Source organism: Pundamilia nyererei, unplaced genomic scaffold (genome assembly GCF_000239375.1).
Source record: "Pundamilia nyererei isolate P.nyererei 1_Seehausen unplaced genomic scaffold, PunNye1.0 scaffold01061, whole genome shotgun sequence".
NCBI lineage: Eukaryota > Metazoa > Chordata > Actinopteri > Cichliformes > Cichlidae > Pundamilia > Pundamilia nyererei.
In genome coordinates, this window is record NW_005188462.1 from 1,790 (window position 1) to 28,253 (window position 26,464).

The following is a 26,464-nucleotide window of genomic DNA, read 5'->3' on the forward strand; positions in this document are numbered from 1 at the left end:
ATCCATGAATCTTCTCTGTGGTCTTTCTCTTTTCCTGCTACCTGACAGCTCCATTTTCAACATCTTTTGTCCAGTATAGCCACCATCCCTCTTCTGCACATGTCCAAAGCATCTCAGCCTTACTTCTCTAACTTTGTCTTCAGTGGGACCTGATATAAACTAAGCCTCTTCTTTAAACGGAAAGTTGTTACTTTGTTACATAGTTATTACTTTCTGATTTTATTTCTGAAAAAAACAACAACAAAAGTATATCTTTATATAACGAAATGTGTTTATTTTAAACCATAACACTATACAAGAAACTGTGCTTAACAAAGTACAAAACACTGTTGAGCAAAACAAAGTATAAGGTTCTAAAGTCTCCTGTCACTGGCTGAAGTTTCTCCTTCCTGATAAAAGAAGCTAGTTTCAGGAGAACTGTTTTCAATATGTAATATACTGACATTCTGGTTCTATGTATATAGAAAATAATATCCATATTCTTTTTATGATTGAAGATATATTTTAGAAAATGTTATCACAGTTCCTTATGTCTTTGCTCTACCCACGTATGAGCAACAGACACCCCACTTTAGACAGTGAAATCTCTCGTCTTTAGTCTGATGTGTAACCACTCATGTCGTGGCATATTTTAAGCCAATGATAGTAAATAGAAGTAGTTGGTTATGGATTTGTTACAATGTAAAATGCATACTGTTTTTTATTTATTTGTATTAATTTATTTATTTTACAACTCTGAGACGTAGCAAAAATATGCACGTCATTATCTAAGATCCCTAAATGCTGTTTTCCACACGACGCATCACATCGGTGAAGTCCTAATATCCAGTAGCACTGCACTGACGCGTCCTGTTACTCTGTGTTCTTGAGTGCAATATCTACATGAAACGGTTGAGTAAATTATCTTGCATCATTTGCTGAAAAAAAAAACAAATCTTCCAAAAGGGCAAATTTTTAACACATCCACATTTGATTCACCCGAGCTTCATAGCATAACAAACTGTAGTGAAATTGGTGGGAGCCGGTTTAAAAACCCAACCTGTTAGCATTGTTTGTCGTGCTCTCTTACAGCCACCATTAGCATCTATGACAAAGATCTTGCGTTATTAGAATTACATGCTTGATTTTCGCTGCTGCACTGACAAGAAACACCTAAATCCATTTGCACTGTCTAGAGATGTATGTCGCTGTGTGTCTTTTCAGAGTGAGAGTGCCATTGTGAAGGAGAGGGAACTGTCCCTGGAGCTTGCCAGAATCCGTGATGAAGTGGGTAAGTGGAATACGGCGTTACAGTTATGGCACCACAGGGAGGAGAGAAGGCAGTGAGTCACTCATCGCTTGCAACCCATGATGTATTACTGAGTGTTTGACCACATGGCCCATGGGAATTCACTTTGCAGACAGCAGTCTAGATTTAGTCTTAGACTGAACGTTAAGGTGTGTGTCTGGTCTATAAAGTAAAAAAACAACAACAACAACAAAAAAACTCCTATGTTGACACAGTTTCAAGTCACACTTTAGAACAGACTTGTAATACAATTAAAAATATATTAAGAATTTTATAGATTTACCCTTCTTACTTTTAAAACTACCCTTGTTACATATAACACCATAAGAGTGAAAAAAATAAAGAAAAACCAAGACTGTGTGGAGTCGAAATGACTTGCCGGTCTTTTTAGGATGTTTTTTTTCTTTTGTCTGTGTCTCTTCTATTCTGTCTCTATTCCAGCTGTCAGTGTTGCACACTGGGAGCAGTTGCAGCAGGAGAAGGAGGAACTGGAGCGTCGTTTTGAGTCTGAGCTGCAGGGATTGCGGGCTCAGCAGCAGAAGGAGCTGGGAGCGCTGGAGGAGCGGCTGAAAACACAGCACGTGGATGAGACGAATAGTCTGCAGGCCCTGCAGCGAGCTGAGCTGGAAGAGCTACACTTCAAACAGCAGGAGCAGGTCTGTGCTAGGCAGCCTGGATATGAACTGCCATGTTTATCCGAATCTCATATGAGAAGTGAGAGTGCAATTTAACTAAAAACACGAGTTTATCTAAAAGACAAAAGTAAATCGCAGCGGTTATTTTTATCTATGAATTTTTTTAAAATTTATAAAATATTAACAGAAACATTTATTAAAGAGAAACAAAAATGGGAGAAAATAGTGTGTTGCATGGTGTTCATATATACGCATGTATGTGAACAGCGGGTAGCACTGATGAGTTATTTTTGTAATTGTTGCTTGCAGCTTGAGGAGATGAGTCAGAACCATGAGGCGTCCTTGATGGAGATGGAGACGGCTCACAATGATACACTGGCCACTCTGCAAGAGGAGCATGCCAGGACTGTGAAGAGTAAGCGCCCCATTTAAAACCTGTTGCCACCCTGCACTGAATCACTGCAGGTCAAGAAACATGACGGTGTGTGTTTCTCGTGTCAGATTTGAAGATGGCCCATGAACAACAGAGGAAGTCTTTGGAAGAAGAGTTTGAAAAGATCAGACTGTCACTGCAGGTTAACAGTTCTCCTTAAAAATTCATAATATGACCTAGTTAATAGTTTAAGTCACTAACAGTTTAATATCCATGGTCATCAGGATCAGGTGGACACACTGACATTTCAGAACCGTAGTCTCAGAGATCGAGCAAAACGATTTGAAGAAGCTCTCCGCAAAAGCACAGATGAGCAGATCGTGGTAAGAGCTTCACGATACACTGCTTACTGCTGATGTGACAGTAGCAACATTAACAGCATAAAACTTGTTGATTGGTTTTACAGCTTAGTGGTGTTTTTTAATGCTTTTTAAAAGGATGCTTTGGCTCCCTATAAACACATTGAGGAGGACCTGAAGAGCCTCAAAGAAGTTCTGGAGATGAAAAATCAACAAATCCATCAGCAGGAGCTGAAGATTTCAGAACTGGAGAAAATAGTAGGTTTCAAGTTTTTACCAGAGAACATCTGGAGTATGTTGCAAAGTATCCAGTGCATTAAAACTTATTTTAAGTTGGTATGATTCATGGCAGCTTGCTGAGATTTATGAATGATTTCATTAGTTATAAAGTGTATCGTTACTGCAGCCTTCCCATTTACCTCCCATCTACTTTCATTAGCGCTAATGTTTCCTTTGTAAACCCAAATCATTTAGCCTGCACCACTGTTTCACTCGTTCCACAAGTATTTTAGTGTGGTGTACTGTGTTACCTGTGTTTTTTGAGCAGGCTGCAAAGAATGTGTTCCTGGAGGAGAAACTACAAGTGTTACAACAGCAGAATGAGGACCTGAAGGAACAAATAGACAAGAATCTCGCTGTGTCCAGGTCAGAGAAAATCCATACATGTGCTGATTAAAGTTCCAACCACGAAATGTAACTGTGCTTGGTGCTTTCTTGTCTTAGAAGTGTTGCAGTTTTCTGGATATATCATCTATGTTATACAGAATATTTTTGTTTATAGAGGTCAGTTAATCCATCCATCCATCCATTCTCATCCGCTTATCCTTTTCAAGGTCGCAGGGGGACTGTATCCTATCCCAGCGGCGTTAGGGCGAGAGGCAGGGTACACCTTGGACAGGTCGTCAGTCTGTCGCAGGGCTAACACATAGACACAGACAAGCATTCACACCTATGGGCAATTTAGTTTCCAATTAACCTATCCCCACTAACTGCATGTCTTCTGACTGTAGGAGGAAGCACCCAGAGAGAATCCACGCGAACACGGAGAAAACATGCAAACTCTACACATAATTAATGTTTAGAAACATTTACAATAATGAAACCCATAATTCTGAATGCAGAAATTCAATACTTTATAGAACCACCACTGGTAACTTGGAATAATTGTTTTGTGCATAATATTATCAGTCTCTTGCATCATTTAGATAATCACAGCACACAGTGTTAACACTGGGTGATCCTATCTTAAGAGAGCATAAACGAATGCTGGTGAAGCTCAGTAAACTGATGCAACAGAAAAGGGATAATTCACCTAAATGATGTGATTTAGATGGGCCATTCCTTGACTGGATTCTGTGTTAACACTGAATCAAGCAGTGGCCCAACACTGGAACACCTTGACTCTTTTCTTTTTCAGCCATTCTGTTGCAGATTTGCTGCTGTGCTTGGGATCATTGTCCTGTTGCCTGACTCAATTTTGATAAAGCTTGTTTGGCTGTCAGACAGATGGTATAAGAGGAGTTCACGGTCAACTCAATGATAGCAAGGTGCCTGGGTCATGTGGTTAGAAAAATAAGCAGATATCGTCGCTCCACCACCGTCTTTGACACTTGATATGAGGCATTGATGCTATGCTGTTATCCTGATTTTGGTTTTCATCAAACATGGTGCTGTGCATTATGACCAGAGGACATTGTTCCAGAAGTACTTTTGAAAAGTTTGTTCAGATGGATTTTTGCAAAGTTGAACTGTGCTGCCATACTTTTTTTTAGAGAAAAGGTTTTCTCCTGACAGTTGTTCCAAACAAGCCATACTTGTTCAGTCTTTTTCTCCTTGTGTTGTGATGAACTTTAACAGTTAACGTGCAAAAATCAGTAAGAAAAAAAAAACAAAAAACGTGACCACACAACGTGACCTTTTCCTTGTCACTTTAGGCAACTCTCTGAAGAGAATGCTAATCTGCAAGTGAACGTGGAGAAGGAGAGCAATGAGAAGAAGCGCCTTAGTCGCACCAATGAGGAGCTGCTGTGGCGCCTACAGACCGGAGAGCTGAGTCCTCGCATGTCCCCCAGCTCCTCCCCTATCCATCGGCCACCCTCTGGACCAGGCTCTCCTGCCCGTCCACACTCGTATCACCAGTGATGCTCTTCTGGAAGTTCTCGTCACCAAAAGCTTTTAGCTGGAATCAGAAGGCCTCATTTGTTTTAAACCTCTTGGGTGAATGTTTCTCTCAATCAGAAGAGGGATGGATGTTACACTATATAAACACAAATAGGTCTGTTTGTTGGGAAAATCCACTTGCCTATGTGATTTAAAGTTTGAACCCCACTGACCTAACCAATTGTACTGTTAATCACACCTGTTACTAAAAGAAGGAATTCTCTGCCCTCAGATTTTCCAACTCCACACGAACACAACACACAGCAGATGCACTGAAAAACTCCCACAGATTGTAGATTGATTGGAGAGCAGAATGAAAATCACGGTGCCTCATTTCCATGTTTTCGCCTACATCTCCATCTTCTCATCCAGCGCTCAGGATGATGGATGTACAAGACATAATGATAATCAAAAGTGCAACAACAAACACAAAAAGCGCCTTTTGCCATCCATTCTCTCCCACCAGCAGCATCCACCAGGACAAGGAAAATTCTTTTTGTGAGTAAAATCACAAAACTACCTACAGTATTACTCTCAATGTTCAGATTCTTCTCTGGGGCTTATTATCCTTTTCATCCTGAAATATTGTAGGAGTTTATGAGTGAATATCAAGCCGTTTAACCTCAATCATCCATGCTACTTTAACTTGCATATTAGCATTGACCTGAAATGTGTGGCTACAACAACAACCCAACTTGTATCTTCTGAACTGCCAACACAGTCAACAGTTTTCCTGACCATACTTTGTAAAATCTGTACATGTATTGCTCTCTTTAAAGCATGATCTGTCTTCCAGTTATAATTAACTATATTTTAGGATTGCCTACAGTGTGATGAAGTGGCACGGAAGGGCAGTGGAGCATCGCGATTTAAAAGGAATTTCTTATTAACTTGAACAGGATTCATTAAAGGTAAAACATTGCGTTATACATTTCACACTAGGTGAGTTGATGCCCTTCACACCCTTCAGATGAATTAATATAATAGACTGCTCAAAAGGTTAACACTTGATCATCGCAGTATGAAGCAAAGTCAGTTAAACTTCAGGAATAGTAGTCTGTCCGGTTAGGAAGCAAAAAAATTATTACTAATCAATTTAATCTGCCTTTGTGCAAATGAAACAACAAGAAAATCTCCAAGAAGGTAAAGGTTTAACACGTGTTCACATACATCTTTGCTTATTCCTGATCCTTTCAGAATGATTTTTTTACTCCAAGAGTGTGGAGAAGACCCCAGGGGTGATGGGCTGTTGTATGAGCAGACCTGGACAGGCCGTAGATCTGCTCCTTTGTGCCTTTGTGCAGATTACTAGCAAAGCCCTAGAAAATGACCTCCAGTATGCCATTGGTAACGTTGCTGCCTGTAACATCATCCAGCATGACTGGGTTGGCAGTAGGTCAGTGATGGTCTGGGGAGGCAGAATTGCACAGGTCCGGCAAAAAGACATATCGAGACTGTCTTGTGACAGTATGTTCAAAAACATGTACATGAGTAAACTGCCGGAGGTCATTTTGAGGGGTTCTGGCTCCACCTGTTCTTCCTTGCACTGAGGAGCAGATACTGGTTTTGCAGCTAGGTTGATGCCCGTGCTTTAGCCCCTGTTCTCTCTTAATATGACCCCTCTTTTCCCATCTTCTGGTGCCATCCTGGAGGAGCTGGGCTACTTGTGCAGGTACAGTCTCATGCTACCAGTAGTGACAGTGACACAAGCAAAGAGCAAAACTGCAGAAAAATAAGAAAGGATAAGAGAAGACAGCAGTGTATAGTCACCACATGCAGCATCATTCAGTGTTTGGTGGATCTTCTTGATGCTTCTCCAGTGCTGCTGGTTTTGCTTCCTTACTGGACAGTCTAATTCCTGACGTCTAGCTCAGTTTGTGTTATGCTGTGATGATCAAGTGTTCACTTTTTTTTGTTGTTGAGCAGTTTATAAACATGTCCTACAAAGTGAACATGCAGACTACATAGAAACCACCAAAGAGGAAATCATTGAATACAGCAGTTCATTAAGTACTGTAGCTGTCATATGGTTGGACTTAATTGCTGCCGAATCAGCCATAAATGGTGCAGACGTTGCAAAACATTTATCTGTTTTGTTGCATTTTAAGATTATACTGTCAGGGCTCTGGCAGCTAGCTGAAACTATTGCTGTTTTCTCTGTTGATGTTTATTATTATTTTGATTGTTTGTGTGTGTTTTCACCACAGAAATCTTTATAGAGAAAGAATTAACCGCAATTGACAAAAAACCCCAAACTGATTACATTTCCATCAAAATAAGCACGAGAGTCTGATTGCAATGTTACCTCATTTCTCATTGTAGAGAATAATCTCAGGTCTTGAGGAGAATTAAGAGTCATCAAAAGGAAGCAACTGCCTTTTTTTGTATTGTATTTTTTTCATGTTTACATATAACCACCTGTCTCAAATGTCTGTTTTGCCAGATAGCATTTCTAGAAATTTTATTTGGATGTAAGCGTTCTGTAAAAAACTATTTTAAAGAGCCTAACACAGTCAGGAAACACATAATAATTAAGTGAAATGGGATTTTATGACATTAATACATTGTAATAAAGCAGGCTTTCTTTTATCCATTCCCTCAGACATAAAGTATGGAAATCTGCTGAAATAGGGATTTGGTTCTAGGTGAGTTAAATTTACTGTTAATACAAGTTGATTATGTTTAACGTCATCTCTGGTGGGTGTTTTGAAAGGAAGTGGAAATGATGGCTCTCTCCATCAGGTACTCTGATTGCACTGAATGCCTGTGTCCTGTGGACATGACCTTGTACTCATTTACCGAATGTTTGTCCGACACTAGAATAAGAGGTTTTGTTTACAGTTTACATCCAATGTCAGAAAAGGTTGCTGCATCGCCTTGCTTCTGTTGTTTTACATGATTTATGTTCCTATTCAGTATTTCAGAAACCCATGCGCTGGATACGGTTGTCTGAAAGCATGCCTTTATAAGGTTTACGTGCATTGTTTTGACCTTACACTTCCTGTGCATTTATTTATTGTCATCCCTCAAAACTGTAACTGTAGCTTAGCTGGTTAACATATTGTGGTGAATGATGAGAAGTATTGTCTATACTGTATATGTTGCACTTTGTATTTAAGTATTAAATCACAGCAAGTATACACAAGAAGGAAGAGCCTCTTTTTAAGGTTAATAAGTAATAATGCAGAGCAGATTGCAGCAATAACCACATTAGGCCTGCATTAAAAAAAAAAAAAAAAAGCTCTCACTGGAGCTTTCTAAATGTAAACATGGTGATATTGCAAAAAAACAAAACAAATCTGCGACAATCTGACTTGATTTGAATTATATGCAACTTGGTTGACATGAGATTCATGCCTTCCAATGCATGAAATGTTGTATTATATCTATTGGCAGAGGGAAGATGATGGTGGAGTTCTTCTCTGCTGCGATGGTGTTGAGAGTCTGAAGGTATCTTAGCTGGAGAGCTGAGGGTGAGTCAGCCATTACCAGAGAGGCTTCTTTCAGAGCCCTGGAAGCATTCATCTCCCCCTCTGCAGCAATGATCTGAAATATAGGCAGACGATCAGTATCTTCTGATGTTTCATTTCTGGGCCTGAATACATGAAAAGGAAATTGAATTCAGTCTTCCATTCCTCTCATTACCTTGGCCCTGGCCTCCCGGCTGGCTTCAGCCTCTGCTGCCATGGCTCGCTGCAGCTGATGAGGCAACTTCACATCTTTGATTTCTACACGCTCCACTTTGATACCCCATGGATGAGTGGCTTCATCCAGGGCTTCCTGCAGGGTAACATCCAATATCAAACACTCTAGTCACAGTTATAGTTTAATAAACAACAAATCAAATACTTTATACTCTACAGTGAGAAAACCAGTGGCTTCTACTTGTTCTAGCATTCTCCTTGTGGCCAAAAAAAAAAGTGTTCTTTGAATGGCGGGTGGGAATGAAGGAGCTCTAAAAGTATCTGTAATAAGGCTTTTCTTACCTTTTTTAAAGGGTATGCTTATATATAAACGTAAATGAAAATTTTTGTAATAGGTGTAACAGCACTTTATCCTCACTTGCATACTGAGTGAAATGCCCTCTCTGTCAGATAGAAGTTCTGCAAGGTTTTTGGTACCAAGGACATTCCTCAGAGTGGTTTGAGCAAGCAGTCGAGTAGATGAGTGCGCATTGGTCACATTGGCCACTGCTGAAATGGGGCAGTATACGCGGAAGTAAACCACACCGTCCACAGACACTGTCACAGAGTCTTTCGTTAGGATCTGCAAATGTTTACAAAAATTGCAGTTTGTTTAACTACAGACAGCTTGTGATGCATGAGATAACAGAGACCAGAGTGCTTTCATAATGAAACAAAGCAAGAATATACCTCTTGAGGAGGGATATCAAAGGACACAGTTCTCAGATCTACTTTCACAAAGTTATCGGTGCAGGGTAATATTAGGAAAAGTCCTGGAAAAAGATAAAAGGCAGTTCAGATGATAATGTGGAGTCAACTTCCAAAGCCAACAGTTTTATTTTTCCTTTTGGTTTCTGGGATGGCTTAACCAAAGTGTTTGTTGTATATTTAACCACAAACCTGGCCCTTTAGCTTTTCTGTCTGTGATCCGGCCGAGTCTAAAGATGACAGCTCGCTCATACTCCTTCACTATCTGAATGTTGGAGACAACCAATCACACAACAGTAAATAAGAAATACAGAAATATAAATGGAGTATTTTTTTCACGGTATGTATACACATCTATGTGAAGAAATAGTGATTAAATCCTAAGAAGCAGTGCTCCGCAATGAGAATATACTGTACCTTGACACACATAAATATTGTGAGTGGAAAGGTTACTATTACAAAGATGATGGATATGAAAACCAACAGCCAACCACAGCATCCCAGTTTCCCTGAGTTTTTATCTGCAAAAAGAGCAGAAACACTTTACAAGTTTTTAAAGTGCAGGGTATGTACAATATCTTGCTTTTTTTTTCATGGCACCTTCATTTCACATTTAAATTCAAACCTTAAGTTCTTGGTGTTACTTTGATGATATAATTATCCAGTAATATGCTCCACTGGGACGCCACCTTTTATTAAAGGTGACACAGAATATTAGTGCCGAGAGATGTAATGGATCTACACCGCTCCTATTTCACTAATGATGTAAATAATTTCTAAGGGAAGGCACGTAGCTTAAAATCCACGTGAGTCACAAAGTGTTGTGCAAACTCACTGAGCTATTCAAATATCATCATTAAAACACTGAGATGTCACTCTCTGTGTCATATACAGGGTGGGAGGGGGAAAAAAAGTCTTTTCAGGAAGACTTTCAGGTGAATCTTTTTCACTAGACACAAAGCTAACACATAACTACGGATAATTTAATTTATTTACTTCTAATATTAAAAAAATGCCAGCCAATTATGATAAATGGTGACGACTAATGCTTTTCTAAATGAGAGGCCATGTTATTGAAATGCAATAAGTGATGTTAAAATAGAATGTGATTAAGATGTATATTAAATTAATATGCCAAATGATTATGTAGGTTAAGGATATTTGGGTAAATATATGGTAATTATTAATTCACTGCTTTCCTCCTTTTCACAGTTTTTGGAGCTATGATTAATGTGTTAAAATATTACTATAAAAATAGCCTAGTACAAATTATAGGCAAAAAATAAAATATTTAAATATCTATGCTGTGCACTGAAGAGCTGGTATTCTTATCAAATTTACTTACAAAAGTCTTGAGCCACCCATCATTTCTTTATATTTTGTCCTGAGAAACATTTCACCAGGCATGTGAAGGCATGTCTAAGGTTTTCTTTGGCTGCTTTTCCTCTCATTTTCTGTCCAGTGGAGACTTTGCAATAGTTTGGGTCTGCATTTCATCTAGTGGTGTTGGAGATCTTGTCAAAACTGATGAATGCATGTGAAAAGTACTATCAGATTTTGATCTAAGCACAGTGTAAATGCACTAAACGTGTTTACAGTATGTTTGGCTTAAATAGAAAAATGCACAATTCAACCCTACTGGTGATGTATTGGCCTCCCCAAAGCCTGGACCTCAATATCACTGAAGCAGTGTAGGAATGGAACAAAAGACAGCCAGCATCCAAAGAAGGGCTTTGAATGTCCTTTACGAAGCCAGGATTCCTGAGGACTACTTAAGGAATGCTGAAGAATAATATATTTAGGGGTGGATGTTGCTCAGGATGTAGAGCAGGACATCTGTTAATCAGAACGCTGGTGGAGCAATCCTGGCTGCTCCACGGATGGCTCCCTGAGCACAATACTGAACCCCGAATTGCTCCCAATGTTAAATAGAAATAAATCCCTTAGATGTAGAGAAAAGTGCTTTTGTCTTACAGTATATACTATACTCCCACTGTACTTTTACACATTTCTATATCTTTTACTGTACAGATTTCCCTAGCAAATTAGAAAGAAATGAAGTGAGGCACAAGACTTTTACACAGCACAGCTGTCCTATGCAACTCCTACAATTCTGGACTCTTTAACATAAGGTTTCTTGGGAGAAAAATCAGCCCTTATTTTATATCCCTTATTCTAAAAATAAACATTCACAATGGGTTATAAAAAGTATTTACCTTCAATAATGCCATCATTTTTCTGCAGTTTATCCTGTGTGACCATCTCTGCTGTGCTGGATGTTGTAGAAATCATTGGTTGTCTGTGATCGAGCAAGCTAGAACAGTACTGCACTTGTTTACGTGTCTGTTCTCTCTGTGGGTGCGGTTTTTTTTCCCTTAACACCGGTTGCTTTCTACAACAGTGAGGCACGCTTGCCCTGTAAGTCACCTTTAGGTTGCTAAGATGTAACATGAACCATTTTTGTTTAACCAGGATCTTTGTGGCTCTTGTATTGAAAAGCTATCTCAGTCCTGCTCTTGTGCTTTCGTACATTTAAGTTCAGCAGTCTGTCACCTGAGTCCGTCACATGAATAAATAATTGTTGTATCCAAGTCATGAAACATGAGAGGTGATGTTCAAAGAAGATGATACGTAGTTTTCCTCACATTTTTCCCATGGATTCCCCAAGTTTTTACAAAATTAAGGATTATTTATGAGGTTTAAAATTCTTTTTCATGGAATATAGATTATATTGAACCTTACACGGAAAGTCATTAGTCTGGCAGTGTTGGGTCTACTGACTTTTTGGACCCTTCATGAAAAGATTCACAGGAGTTTCTGATGTGTTTATTTTTCAATGTTTCTCCTGTTTTTTGTTTTCACATGTATAACTTCATGTTCTGTTTTTTTCTAGGAAGAGTGGGTGTTTTGGTTTGGGGGTTTTTTTTGGCCGTGGAGATCCTGAAGTTTTTCACTTTTCTTTTACCCATTTTTATAAAATTGTAATTTAAATGCATTTGCACAATCTTATGACACATGCTCCACTTTTATTAAAGTGAATGGGCCAAAAATACAACTGTAATTTCTTTTTTGACTTGACAAAAAGAACAAGGTCATTTTCAAGTGCAGTGTTTGTACTGCCCCTTTTTTCCTTGACTTTTTAACACCTGAGATCTTAGTCCAAATAACTCACATATGATTCTGTTTTTATTATATTTATATATTACAGTGTTTCATACCACTGGATCACACACACTAAAAATAAAAAAGAGTTGGCAAAAATAAAGGTTTCTTTCTCAATAAGTAAATATCCTTAGTTAACAAGTAGTGAATGAAGTGCAAACAAATAAACAGCCATGAAAGAACAATGGCCTTGGAAAGAAGATGAGTGGTGACTATGCATGCCTTCCCATTCTTCTCCTTGTCAGGCGAGAACAAATGAAACTCATGGACACCCAGTAAACTTGTACTGCCACAGCAAGGCCAGTGGAAGTACTAAAACTTTTCAAGATTAATACTTCATTTCACATGAGTTTGACCAGCATATTACACTTACAGCACTTTTCTTGTTATAAGGATTTTTTTTATTAAAATATTTGCTTTGGTTGGAAAGATCCATTGCATCAGGCACCAGCGGCATCCATCATTAACTTGCGACTAAACTCATAAGCCAGGAAGAGGGCTCCGTTGGCAGGGAAGGTGCGCACCATTGTAGGAGTTAAGCCAGAGTACAGAGCAGTGAACCCTGTCGGGACAAAGAGGAAAAGCTGCACAGACTGTTCTCTACAGATTAAAAAAAACCCAGCATGGACCAATTAGCAATATTTCAAAATGACAGTCTGTCAATATACCCTTATCACACAGATAACAGTTATTAAAGCTGCAATGTCACAGAACAGTGTTTTATAGTGCATTTATCTCTGATATGTTACATAAGGTTATAAAACATTGTCTCTCACAATAATTGTTTTCAGTTTTTACTGTTACCCACCTCCTATGAAGTGGGGAGGTTTGTCTGCTTAGATATTGTTTTCTGATTCTGAATATTACAGCCTGGCATCAAGATAAGGGCCTACTTTGAACACATGTGTGTCCTAACCTATAAGCCAGTAGTAAAGGGTGCCAAAAGCAAGGGTTAAAGTCCCAGTTTAAAGTCCACACCCCACATTCTTTAAAGATTAGTTACATGTTGTGGGTCAGAACCCTCCCCATCTTCAATTGTGGCCTTCAATCGGATCACAGCTACACACTTGTAAAGTTTTGTGACCTACTGCTGCTTACACTGCTGACACTATCATATTTCTTAACTTACGTTCACAGACATAAAGAAATATAACACATGCCAATATATTCAAAATGGCATTTGGGGTGCATCCTGCAAAAGTATGTGTTCCCAAGACTACAATCATCACACAGAGAATCAGAAAACCCACTCATATTCATCTGTGCATACATGTTCAAACCTTACCCTCAGTGCGTATAACACCCATGAAGGTCTTGATGAAGCCCTCTTGCCTCCCTGCTAAGGAGTACACCTGGATCCTGGACTTTATACAATCTATTGGATAGACCACCAACCAAAGACATCCTCCTGCAAATCCCCCACTGAACATCAGCGGAAGAATACCTGCAAAGGCAGAAACTATTTTGAGTCCACAGAAACATACAAACATACTACAAACTCCAAAAATACCATAAATACAACAAGAAGATGATATAACCATACCTATACCATCTTTGCTTGTGCCCATGTGTCGCGCAAATGTGGACCGACACCACTCATAGGCTCCAAAGAAGCAGAAGTAACCAGGAAGTTCCCTCATGAAGGTGGACATCAGTCCTTGGTAGAATCCTAACGGGCCATCTGTCTTCAACACGGTCTTAACCACAGTCCACACTGTGCTGAAGACATCCCAGAAAACAAAGTCTAGCACAGCTTTGGTCAACTAAAACTTTTCTTGTCATAACAATGTCAGGTTTTGATTTCCACTTACCTTTTCTGTCCTCTTGCCACCTTGCCAGATGCTTCCATTTCATGCATGGCCTGCAAGCGACATTTCACCAGCTCTGTGGGGCATATTGCCATGGAGGAGAAGATGGAAGCTAAAGACCCTGCAGATGCCTTCTGAAGATCACTGACGAGCAATGACAAGTACAACAAAAGATAAGAGTATGAAGAGGAAAGGGTTTTAATGTACATACATCCCCATCTTCAATTTTAGAACTACAAAAAAGAGACTGTTTTATTTCTGCCTCATGCAGCCAGTGCTAAGGTTTGCTCTGACCGCTGATACACAAATAACTGGCATCTGTCGGACGATCAAGAGCTCTTAATGGATATCGATTTAATGACTGTTCCCAAGACGGTTTTCCAGTGTTGTGATTATATCACTCATTTGGTACGGAGATAAATGCGCTAAACCTTATGGATTTTTAATGTGATGAGTCTGCTTCTGACTCTACTATGCAAAAGGTTTGAGTCACACTCATTTCATTTCATATATTTTGCTTCCAAGGTGCCAGGCTTTTTTGTAAATTTTAAAGTCATGTTGAGCAATAGTTTTCCAAGATTCTTGTACCTGATCAGTTTCACAGGAATGTTTGTTTTTTTTATTTCCTTAACACTGAGCTATGAATCATTCAAAGATAAAAAGGTACTTAACTCATGAGATGAACCAGTGTTGTGTCTACACATATAGCAGATATTCTTAGCAAAGAACCAATTCTAAACTGTGTCTTTAGGCAGGGAAGCAGCCTGTTACAAAAACACAATCTGTTTCAGCTTCTTTAGTTGAATTTATGAAAAATCACAAAGATAACAGAGTTTGACAACTAAAAACAATGTTTTTGTGCAGCGAAGGCGATTCCCAAAGAGCTATTAGAGGAAATGCAAAGGCATTTAAATATGCCTTACTAAAACATATACTTTTACAGCATTACAGATTTCCTGCTTTAGGATGCTCAAATCCAAGTTCAGGCAAGAAGCTGAAAGGTCAAATAGAGATAATATAAGCTGTATTTCATACTTGATACAATTCCAAATTCCATTATCAAAATTAGATGAACAGCTTAGGAAGAGAGCGACCATCTGAAAATTAGCAGCTACACTCATTTGGGCCTTTTTTGCAAAAAAAAAAAAAAAGAGGCTCAAATTGAGGAAAAAGTTTTCCTTGCAGTTACATCAAAGAAATATTCTCGTCATTTCTAGTTTTTTCTTATGCTAATCACTGTTTACTGTGACATAAAATAAAGATTTAGGTTGTGATAAATGCAATGTGGCACAACTGTAGAAAAAGGTATTTCTTAAAGTGATCAGACAGCTCAAAATACAAAGCTGGTTAAGGAAAATTATTTTAAAAATGCAATTAGTTTAAAGCCCGTTTGGCTGAGCATGATTTCAGTGGGTTCAATGTGTAATATTAATGGCAGTATTTTCATTATAGTTCATTGAATGACAAAAAGAAGCTTTTTCATTAAAATCAAAATGAATATCCCAAACAACTTAAATCCTTTAAAAATGCTCCATCAGTTTTAACATTTGTCTCTAAAGAGCGTCACTGAAAACCATTTCTCTTCATTTAGTTTCTATTTCTGGCTGCAATAGATAATTATTATTGTGGGGAATTTACTTAATTATTATTCACTTTATTATTTCATTCTCAATTGCCAAGAAAGACACTTAATCTAAAGTTTTAAACTGTGTGAGCACACCCACTTATTATTATGATGTTGCATCTCAGTACATGATGAAATGCTTTTCTGCACAGGGAGTGAAAAGAGGAGGCAGCAAGTCACAGAGCGGAAAGAAAATGTGGAGGATTGAACCCCCGAAAATCTCTCAAGACACTGAAAACTGAGAGTCCTGGTTCACATGAACATTTAACATCAAATTGTGCTATACCCAGCTGCTCCTCACTGAAGTCTGTTACATATTATGCAGGTTATTATGTAAATAAATAGTCAGAAATATCTTCTTCCAACCTGAGATCAGCGCCTTTGTCCATCCTTGACATAAAGCGGACGGCATCCTGGCAGAGCCCATAACTCAAGAAGAGCACCGCGTTCTCAGCGATGTTGGCTATCAGGGCAGGCGTTGTGCCTTTGTAAAGACCACGGAGTCCCACCTGCCGGAATGTTGAGATGAAGCAGTGGATGAAGCCGCGGTACATTGTGGGAAACGTCTGCATCTTCACCTTTGCTGTGTCAAATGGCTGACCGCTCAGCACGCAGGCTGTGCCACCTGAGTGGGCATCAAGACGGAATAACTGAGAAGAACTCAGAGATTAAAAAGTATTGGAAATCAGACTATAAAAATATATGTAGATGTATTAAGATACATATGTGTGTATGTATAATATTTGATCTTAAGAAACTGTATTTTTGAGGTTTTAATTATTTTTTAACTGTTCCTTTTCCAGGGTGGAAGAATTGTACAACATACATCATTAAAGACTTTAAAAAAACAAAAATTGGGTGCACAGGTTTGAATTTATTTTCATGTTTCTCTAATACACACAGTGTCAAAAAACATATACAAGGTCAAAATCTATACACATACCCCCATTAGTATTTGGTAAGCAAACAGTGCAAGTTACATCTCAACCAGTTACACCTTTTGGTAGCCATCAGCAAACTTCTGGCAGTTCTAGCTGAATATTGGAGCACTTTTGTTGGCACAATTTGTAGAGTTCACCTGGTTTATTGCTCTTTGTGGATTTAGCTATCTCGGATTATTTCCATTCCCTATACTGACAGTATGCAGTGTGTATAACTCAGTGAATTGACCTCGCCTAACCTTGATGTAACCTAACACTGACCATAAACACCACAGCCGCTGTGCACCAGTCCAACACAGTGCTTTACTGTAAATTCACAGTATGGCAAAGCAAACTGGTTTATCCTGCATGAAACTGTGTTGTACTTTCATGCAACCTTTGAATAACACAAAGTAAAAAGTACACACTTAGCAGTGTTTTTTTTAAAATATATAACTTCAAATCATATACAGATCCATTATCTGATTTAAAATTAAGAACATTACATCTAAGCTTTAAATTTCCACTTTATCAAAGGCCACTGAGCAGTCCTTACCTTTAAATATAACCTGTCTTCTTCCTCTCCCTTCTTTTCTTTCTTACATCTTTCTCCATCTCTGAGTGAAGTTATCTCTCATTCTCCCTGGGAAATACAGCAGCTGTACCTTTAGCTTGCAGACACACTGTGTGACAGACTGCTCACAAACAGTTTGTGTGTTTGCTGATATTTGTTAGGCCGATTGAAACGTTGCATTTGAAGTTATCTGCCACTTAAAAAATGTTACTCCTTTTATGATCACTAGTTAGATGCTGAAGCACACATGACATCTGCACCAATCAGTTACAGATTACTGAATCTAATGCGTGCTGTCAACGAAATCCTTTTTTATGCTGGCAAAGAGAAACAACCAGTTGTAGTCAGTCATGATCACTAATGAAAAGTTAATAGGCCATGTCCTTGTCAGGTTAAAAGACATTGTACAACCTTCAACAAGTCAGATTTTAGTGGGTGATTTAGCATATCACTCTCTATGTATACTTTTGAACCTGTGCAGATAAGAGAAACTCCCAAATAAACCCAAGCCTATCCATATAATTACTGCTTTATTAAAAAAATCATTAAATACATATGTTGTGCAGTTATTTCACCCCAGAAAAAAACCCAGCTCAAATAAATCATTAAAAGCTGAAAATATCCATGGCATTCATGTCAATGATGAGTACAGCATATAAACCCTCTGACCTCTGACTAAACTTTAGATAAATAACTGGACATATACAGCAAATGGTGTTAAAGACGATCAATACTGAAATAGATGTGGCCTGCTTCCAATCTTTGAGCATATCCCAATTTTTGAATTTTGCAAAATTAACCTTCCTCACTTCTTTACGTTAATAATTGAATGACAGCTTGGACTAAACCGTTCACCCCCACACTGATGGGATCAGGTAGGTGTTATGCTGTGATCCTTTTGCTGCCAGGGTTTGGGTCACTTTTAAAGCAACACAAAGCTGGTCCAAGTGATTATCTTCAATCTGATGCGAGTGGCGTGAAATACGGCCGTGTCTTTACGTTAAACTCACCTGCAGCTCCAGCTGAGAAGTCGATGATCGCCTGAATTACAGGATGTGGAGCCATCGTGACTTTAAGGACACGAGCCTGAAAATATCCACATGGTTTTCATTCATTTCACCTTTCCCTAATCCTTTTTTCCACACGCAATCACAAAACATGACATTATTCGCAAAAGAGATTAAAAACGAGCCTTAGATGAGAAATAAGTTGTTTTAACAGAGGAAGTCAGTAAAATGAAGCACCTAGAAGGAGCCCGTGGTGCTTACCTGTAATCTCTTTAGCGTAGGTTAATCCTTCGCAAAGAACAGTGGGAGCATTTAACGCGTCGCTGTACTTTCACTCCACCTTACGACACAAGTTCCCACATGATCTGACTTCGCAGAAAGGAGGTAGCTGCACATTCAAGAAACACAGGACATAACTCAGACGTAATATTATTCATCCGTGCTGTTGTCCGTGGGAGCTCAGTGTTAGTTGATGCAACAACATAAAGTATTACCGTTTTGTCGATAAGTTCATTTCATTGGCGGATATTTGTCCCGTCCTACCGAGCGCAAAACGCTCAAGGAGTTCACGCTACAGAGAAAAAGACACACTCAGTTAAACACACGGTTTCATTCTTAAAATTAATTAATTGGATAATAGTTTAATTATATGAGATATAGATTAGATATATGATACACTACTGATCACCGAGTTAAAGTCATATTTGGCAACAGGCTCTATTTTTTTTAAACTCAGTCTTGTGACATTTCGCTGATTAGAATGAAATAGCTTTCTGCATCGTAACATCATCTGTGAATGATGTCTCGATAGATTTAACAGCGGTATGAATATGCGGACCGGCGTGTCTATTACAAGTTTTGTCGTGATATTAAGAGGAAGATATCCCAAGATTCTAGTACAGTGGAGTACTTTATGTGATAACTTAAATCCATCGTGTATTCATTCCACTCACGTACTCGAATAATTGCGCAATGTTGACGGAATTATCTCCCCCGAATTTACTCATCTTGTACTTCCGAATTTATGCCAGTAATGCCCCGTCTGACTGTAATACCCGATGAAGACCACAAGGTGTCCCCCTACTCCACAGTTGGCTTAAGACACCAGACAGCTTCTGCTCCAGCAAACAGTCTCAAAGTGGTAGAGCCACAGATCATGAAAGGAACGAGTCCATTTACTTCATTTTTTTAACCCCCAAGTTTGTATTTTCCTTTTTACCATTTGAGAACATTTTATAAAGACCTTACTTTTATTAGCATTTTTGCTCATGAAATGATAATTAAAACTATAAAATGTGTACACAGCGCAGATTCTGTGACAAATCTAGCTTATTACCAGGTCATCCAGGGAGGCATAAGTATCAAATTAATTATGGAATCTTTTTTTGGTTAATAGTAAAGTTTAGGACGAGCTTGAGCAAACAAAAGTACCGCCTGCAGCCGACAAGCATTAAAAATAGCCCTGTTTTAGCCATCAGTGCAGCCATTTATATACTATTTATATGCTAGTACAATAAACATATGCACATATTGAATTTAAAGTAAAAGTAGCTGCGATATGTGCGAAAATACGAATATGCATCAGGTAAGTAATTCCCCTGCTCCTTGTTATCACAGCTTGCACACACAGCACATGTAAAATCTACCCACGGATTCTCAGTAATGTTCAACTAATGTGACCGTCCTCGTGGATTTTTGAGGTCTGCTTCCTGACTCACTGTGTGACTTTTGGATCTAAAACTTGCGGATGCTCGGCGGAATCCATTCATTTCTCTAATCACGTTTCCCGAGCAACAGGCAGCCACACAGCCCGCAGAGCGCGATATTTCCAGTTCAGTGCTTAAAATTGGCATCGTCCAGTTTTAGTGTGAACCAAAAATGACCCCAGGTTATAAAGACGCTCTGATGGTGCGCCAGTGTAGACTCTGGCTGTATGTTACTACACACGCTACAATTACTCTTACAGAGTCTGTAGTCTGCTTTCAATACTAACAGAATATTTATTGCTCTTATTTAATCGTAAATAATGAATGATTTAGAGTTGCTAAGTTTTGACCTAAATACAGGATATTTAGGGAAAAGCAATGGATATAATTCTTCTGTAGAAATTATGTTAAAAAAAATTTTTAAAAAGTAAACAGAGAAATCTTCCACATTTGCTCTCCACAGGTTTACTTTTTTCATTTAGTCTTTCGATGCAGTTTATTGGTGCTTTTCGGCTGTCAGTCAAATGTGGGAGGTGTCAGCTGACAAATGATACTTCCAGTAAGTCCTCACAAGCTGTATGTACAACAGAGTCAACAGGCTGTACGAGGAGCAGACGGAACGTCTGTAGGACTGGACAAAAACAAACCAGCGGGTCAACACACTGTGACCACGTACTCGACTTTACTTGAAAGACGTTTTAGAATCATTCTTTTAATCAGCTGATTTTTTTTTACATTTATTTTTAATTTTTTATCGACTTGGGATGTAACTTTCAGTGTTGTTTCCTGCGCCCAAGCGGAGCTCTCTTTTCCCGGTCAGTTTTATCTTGCGTTCGCTCACGTCTCCGAGGCGAAGTTGCTGCTTTTGAGGAGCGACAGGTTCGTCACAATTACATGACATTGTAACACTTTTCTCACTCACCTTTCGACCATGGCGGAAGCGCCTCAGCAGCCACACCTGGTGGAAATCGACCCGGATTTTGAACCGCTGTCGCGGCCCCGGTCGTGCACTTGGCCATTGCCCCGGCCGGAGTTTATCAACCCGGGCGACTCCAACACCTCTTCACCAGTCCCATCTGTCAAGCAGGAACCCGCCAACAACACCGAGTTCATCAACAACCTGAGCTTGCTGGAGGAGACCGAGGACTTCACAGAGCAGAAACCCATCATCCTGTGCACTGATTTCCAGTGTCAGGAGAACTGCGTCCACCAGCAAGCTCCACAGCAGCAGCAGCAGCAACATCAGCAGCATCCGCAGCAGCAGCACCCGAACCCGCAACTCCCGCATCAGCAGCAGCAGCAGGTGCCTCTGCTCTCCACCCCGGTCGGCTCGTCGTCCTCAGCGGCCGCGGCCGCCGCTGCTGCCGCTGCCCAGAGGAAGAGCAGCTCCTCCCGGCGAAACGCATGGGGGAATATGTCATATGCAGACCTCATAACCAAAGCTATCGAAAGTTCTCCCGAGAACCGACTAACTCTCTCTCAGATTTATGACTGGATGGTGAAGAGTGTGCCTTATTTCAAGGACAAAGGAGACAGCAACAGCTCTGCAGGATGGAAGGTAACTACTTGTTTTCTTATTCTTAACTGTGTGTGTGTGTGTGCGTGTGCGTGCGTGCGGGTGTGTCTGATAAAGCACTTGCTTGTGGTACTTCTTGTATAAAAGGAAAAATAAAAATGTTATTCAGTGGGGAGTTTTGGTGTGTCTGTGGGTACTTAACAGTGGGTTCACAGGGGCTTCATTGTGCTTTATGCTATGTTTTTATCTCCTGTGGTATCACTGTAATACCCCTCCAGGGATTTCTGGCTTGTCTGTGGTGTTCAATAGTCGGTTTATTGTGACTGTATAATGCATTTGGTCAGGGTTGTTTATTTTTATCATCCATCATCATTTCGAGGGTTATCATCATCTGCAGAGACTTGTGCTAATACATGATTTGCTCCCTATGCATACTTTTCCCCGGGATTGACAAAAAGCATGCACAAAAAGTTGCGTAGCTGCTATGTGTTAGTCCCATTCATGCTCACATGTCCTCTTCCATTGTTATCCATCCACTTAACGACCGTTTATGTCACCATAACTTTAGGCAGTAATCTGACTTGATGATTTATATGAATATCCTAACTAAACTGAATGTTTCTTGTCCCCAAATTAATGCTTCCCTCAGAAAATGTTTTGAGTTGTGACTTAAAATCATTTAGAAAGATCTACTCTTTCAGTTTTCTTTTTTTTTTAAGGCTAAATCACAGTTTTCCATAACAGAGTGTGTGAGCACTGAATGAAGCTTTATTTATACATCTGTGTTGTAAGGAGATACCAGCATTCATGTGTCCTAGGAACTGTCCCAAACATTACGCAAGAGGGGACTTAAAATTTCTGATGTGGTGTGACAGGCCCTCCCACTGAACACTAGTGAAGGGCGTAAACCTCTCTTTGGAGACACATAGTTTCATTGGTGTCTGACAATAAATTAATGACAGTCTACTCTCACAGCAGGAAATCATATTGAGCCTGTAGCCACACAGTGGCCTCTGTTGTAGTGTTGTAGGCTGTCTGGGCTGCCGATGAAATTTAAAGCTTTTGTTTTTTTGTGTTCCCGTGTCAGCAGGATCCCATGTTTGAGTCATGTGCTGAGAGATGACACATTCAGATCAGTCACAAAGGCTAAAGAGAATTTCTTTTTTTTCCTTTGGTTTGCACTGAATCGGACTTGTAGACAGATATTTTTCCCTAATTAATCATTCACACGCGACCTGCATACTTTTGCCAAAAACTACCACAATAAACTGCCTTCCGCGTATTCATCCATTCATCTGACTTTAGTGTTTGCAGAAAGGACACAAACTCATGTTAGGCTGTCAAGTGTAGTCCTGTGAAGACAAATTAAATGAGAGTGGAAAAACCCCTCCAGTGTAGTGAAATATCCCCCAGTAAACAAAGCAGGCACTGGACAGATGTGTTGCTAGGGTGGTGATATTGTCCCAGAAGCCATTTTTCCCCTTCACTTCTTCTTTGTATGCCTTCATACTCTAAAAGGTTCCAGCTTTGTGCTGCTCTCTGGCTTTGTTGTGATTTGTAGGCAAGGTGCTTTTAACATAAAATGTGTGTTTTATTTATCGGTGAGACAACAAATGAAACTTTTGAGTGCAATGTGTCGGTGTGTTTGTGAAAGAGGTTGCTTGTTGATTTCCTCCGTATTTACCATGCTTTTAAGCACGTTTTCCCAATGAGCAAGGGATGCTAGTCATCCTTAATACTCTGTAGTTTGTTTGTAAAACAAAAATCCAAATGCTGCATTTTTATGGAAATTAAAAGAAATAATCAAGTCAAGAATCTGTAGGCAGTGTGTGGTAAGCTGAAACCTCGAAGCAGAAACACCCACATGGTGTTAGTCATGTTAAGTCTCAGGTTGCAAATTATCAATAAACGCATTTTTTTTTTAAAAACTGGATGAGCAAACTGGTTACTTGGTTATGTGTGCGTCATCATTAGTACTAGTACTCCAGTGACCATAAAACACACCCTTTTTCTTAGAGCAAAGCACTGTATTGTAATGTCTTTAAGAAGTTGCGTAGCAGAGACTGGATATGACAAGTGACTGACTGCAGCAGAGTTGCAGTGACACAGTCTTAATACGTCCTTGTGACTTCATTAATAAAACTAAACCAAAAAAAATCAAGGTTCTCACTTTTATTGCTTCCATTTAGCGTGTGACATTTTTGCGTGTGACTGGCGGCTCAGCCACCGCTTGGGCTCACGGCTTATCCTGCCATGGTGGGGGTGTAAACTGAGTAATACTGTGGGAAAGCAAAGTGCCATTCATGGCTGCGAGGGGAGTTATTCATAAAGCTCTCCTCTCACTTCCACACAGGGGGGCCATCACACATTGTCTCTCCAAAGCAACCACACTCATGAGGTGGGATAGAGAGAAAGTATCTGTGCCAAAGATGATGATGTTTAAATATAGCGTTTGAGAGTCATGCGTTTTGGGGGGGGGGTTTTGTTTATTTTTTAATTTTATTTTTACATAGAATCATCTTTTAATCCACTTAATCGGTATTTATTGTCACTGTTTCCTTTTAAAATGTGCAAAATGTCTTTTTTCTGAGACCAGGCTTTGTGATCTTCAGTCCTGCTATGTATTATCTGCCAATGGGTGAAATGACCTGTTGGAAGTATGAAAATATGTAAATTGTGTGGCAGATGTCATTCCAGAAGGACTGTAGACATACAAACAAAAGCGCTCAAGCTAAATATTGGACTGTAGTTAATCAGAGAACAACTTTGCTGCTGAAACTGTGCCTAGTCTTTAAACAACTGATTCATCACAAGGGAAAACAAATCTGCCCATTGGTTTTAACGAATAATAAATAACCATAAAAAGCTTGAGTCAACCAGCGCACCTGTCTATAATTATGAGTTTTGACAATAGAGCTATATCAGCACAAAAGCTATTAGGGAATAGCTCTAATCGGCCTCGTGTCAGTGGTGCCAAATTGCATTTTTTCTTTTCTGACTACACGAGAGACCAAACACTGATGTTCTCATATGTTAACACTTAAGTGTTAAGCACGAAAGTTTGCATAAAATCTTGAGGCAGAGCTTTTAAGATACTGCTTTGGGTAATATGCCTCATTAGTCATTGAGCTGTGAGATGCAAGCTATTTGCAAAGTCTCCACACAACTTGTGGCCATTCATTTGAACAAAACGTGGCCATAATTTGGTGCTGAGTTACATTTGTTAACATTTGTAAAGTAGACGTGGCCATCTCGATTAAGTTAGAGTTAGGTGTGTTCAGACCATTCTGTTTCTCTCAGGTAGTCTGTTCCTGTTCCTCCCCCTACCAAAAAGAATAGATTAATCCTGAATGGCTATTGATGTAGCACTTGTATCCTTGGAGAATGACACCAGCAATTGTCGAAACAATGAGAGGCTATATTGGATGAGAGCATATCGATCAACCGGTCAGTCTGATGACTACAGCGCTGCCAAATAAACTTTTGATTTTTATCCTTTGAGGTTTCATGATAATATTAAAACACTCAGAATAAGAACATATTCTGCGGCTTGTGGGTTGAAACACTGGTTGACTAAGTCGTGGACTAAGCTTTTTCATGGCCTCTGACGTAGATAGATCTCAACAACAAAAGCAAAACCCGAGTTCTTTGTTTCTAGGAAGCGTTGACTGCTCAACACCTTAAAATATTAGTTGTAATTTACCTTTGGATCAGTGTCTCAGAACCTGTTAAAGATTATTCCTCAATGTTGCTGATCTTTCAGGTAACGTGGCTCCCCTAAAGTGAACTGGTTGAAGCACGTCTCTATGATTAGAGCTATCTACTCTTAATTGTTTGACGCTGAGCTTGATTCTCAGCGCTGCTGATCCTACACAGTTGGTCGTGTCTGAACTGAGTCATGACAGCCTCCACACTTCTCAGGCCGTCTGTGACAGTGTGAATTTTGAGGACAGTTGTGCCAGGTGGGACCAGCTTGGAGAAGCTCTCAGAGTGGACTGGACATTGGCCCTGGCACAGGATGCCATCCAACAGGAAGACGAACAGATGGCACAAATGATGCATCACCAAACCTCTCTGCAGAACTGCTTATTTTTTTCCTAATATGTCCAGTTCTCCAACAGACTGCCTAACTTAAAAAAACCATGCTCCTTAAGTCACTATAAGCATAACAATCAGGATTTCATATTGCTGCACGCACACAAACATATGCATGCATTAGGTGGGCAATATTATAAACATTATGTATGCAGACACTTGCATATATGCCAAAAGTCTGTTTTTTTTGTGTATTTCTCTACTATAAGTACGTCACTACAGGATAAATATTTGCTTTTCACTGATGGAGATGGATGGCTCAGGTACACTTTGATGTCAGTTACCAGATCAGTTTGGCCATGGGTGTTCTCTGTGCTCGATGCTCTCTTGACCTGAAATTCCTCAGCCTACGCTGGTAAACACTCCCACGGGTCTCAAAGCAAACTGTGCCGAAGCAGACAAACACGTAGGTCCGAGCAGATTGTACAGCGAGCGACACGAGGGTCATTACCATGTAAATGCACCTGTTGACTCCAATCCCTCTTACCGTCTTAGTCTTACAGTAAGCAAGGTTAGCACCACATAGGTTGTGTAGTAGTTAAGTAATCAAGGGTCATGGATCCCATGTACCTGTTTAGAGTAAAGAATAATGTAGATTGTGAAACTTCAAAGAGCCCAGTTTGACAAAATGAACATTGTCACTTTTCCTTTTATGATCAGAGAAACCTATTCTGTCACAAAATGAACCTCAAAAATATCAAGACAAAAAAGAAACCCTCCATAAACTCTCTGGAACACGTGGAATCATTAACAGTGACACCTGGTTCTCTATACTACTTTTAAATTGTTGACATAAACAACGGCAAAGGATTCAAGAATTCTCTTGGAAAGCTCTACTTCTAGTTA

At 39.5% G+C, this 26,464-nt stretch overlaps 4 protein-coding genes across 4 annotated transcripts; 2 read left to right on the forward strand and 2 right to left on the reverse strand.

The window, feature by feature from the left end:
- Positions 1-1,203: 1,203 nt before the first annotated feature.
- On the forward strand, positions 1,204-5,854 carry LOC102199366 (microtubule associated scaffold protein 2; the record flags this gene model as incomplete). The annotated part of the gene is made up of 8 exons (XM_005755192.1): positions 1,204-1,270; positions 1,730-1,944; positions 2,233-2,338; positions 2,425-2,498; positions 2,581-2,679; positions 2,794-2,913; positions 3,203-3,300; positions 4,590-5,854. Coding segments are annotated over 8 exons (987 nt in total), but the record flags the coding sequence as incomplete, so codon positions are not given.
- A 2,166-nt stretch (positions 5,855-8,020) lies between these two features.
- Positions 8,021-10,571, reverse strand: LOC102199652 (erythrocyte band 7 integral membrane protein-like). Its single transcript, XM_013908072.1, has 7 exons — positions 10,552-10,571; positions 9,624-9,747; positions 9,399-9,471; positions 9,189-9,271; positions 8,878-9,081; positions 8,461-8,595; positions 8,021-8,361 (listed from the first exon to the last, which is right to left on the reverse strand). Exons 1-7 carry the CDS (start codon positions 10,569-10,571, stop codon positions 8,167-8,169), a joined length of 834 nt encoding a protein of 277 aa, XP_013763526.1. The 3' UTR covers positions 8,021-8,166.
- A 2,175-nt stretch (positions 10,572-12,746) lies between these two features.
- On the reverse strand, positions 12,747-18,833 carry LOC102198615 (mitochondrial ornithine transporter 1-like). Its single transcript, XM_005755189.1, has 8 exons — positions 18,796-18,833; positions 18,563-18,689; positions 18,305-18,380; positions 16,167-16,425; positions 14,180-14,320; positions 13,912-14,087; positions 13,654-13,812; positions 12,747-12,930 (listed from the first exon to the last, which is right to left on the reverse strand). Exons 3-8 carry the CDS (start codon positions 18,357-18,359, stop codon positions 12,809-12,811), a joined length of 912 nt encoding a protein of 303 aa, XP_005755246.1. The 5' UTR covers positions 18,360-18,380; positions 18,563-18,689; positions 18,796-18,833; the 3' UTR covers positions 12,747-12,808.
- Positions 18,834-20,592: 1,759 nt separating this feature from the next.
- Positions 20,593-21,565, forward strand: LOC102199073 (forkhead box protein O1-A-like; the record flags this gene model as incomplete). Its single annotated transcript, XM_005755191.1, has 1 exon — positions 20,593-21,565. A coding segment is annotated over exon 1 (627 nt), but the record flags the coding sequence as incomplete, so codon positions are not given.
- Between the last annotated feature and the right edge of the window lie 4,899 nt (positions 21,566-26,464).

Bases quoted from the DNA above. Each gene is read 5' to 3' on its own strand.
- LOC102198615 (XM_005755189.1), bottom strand. From the start codon at position 18,359: ATGGCTCCACATCCTGTAATTCAGGCGATCATCGACTTCTCAGCTGGA. The intron at 14,088-14,179 runs GTAAGTGGAAAT...GGATGTCTTCAG, and splicing joins GTGGCAAGAGGACAGAAAAG to CACAGTGTGGACTGTGGTTA. The intron at 13,813-13,911 runs GTATGGTTATAT...CTGCCTTTGCAG, and splicing joins CACAAGCAAAGATGGTATAG to GTATTCTTCCGCTGATGTTC.
- LOC102199652 (XM_013908072.1), bottom strand. From the start codon at position 10,571: ATGGGTGGCTCAAGACTTTT. The intron at 9,472-9,623 runs GTACAGTATATT...TCCAACATTCAG, and splicing joins CAATATTTATGTGTGTCAAG to ATAGTGAAGGAGTATGAGCG. The intron at 8,596-8,877 runs GTGAGGATAAAG...GTTACCCTGCAG, and splicing joins GCATTTCACTCAGTATGCAA to GAAGCCCTGGATGAAGCCAC.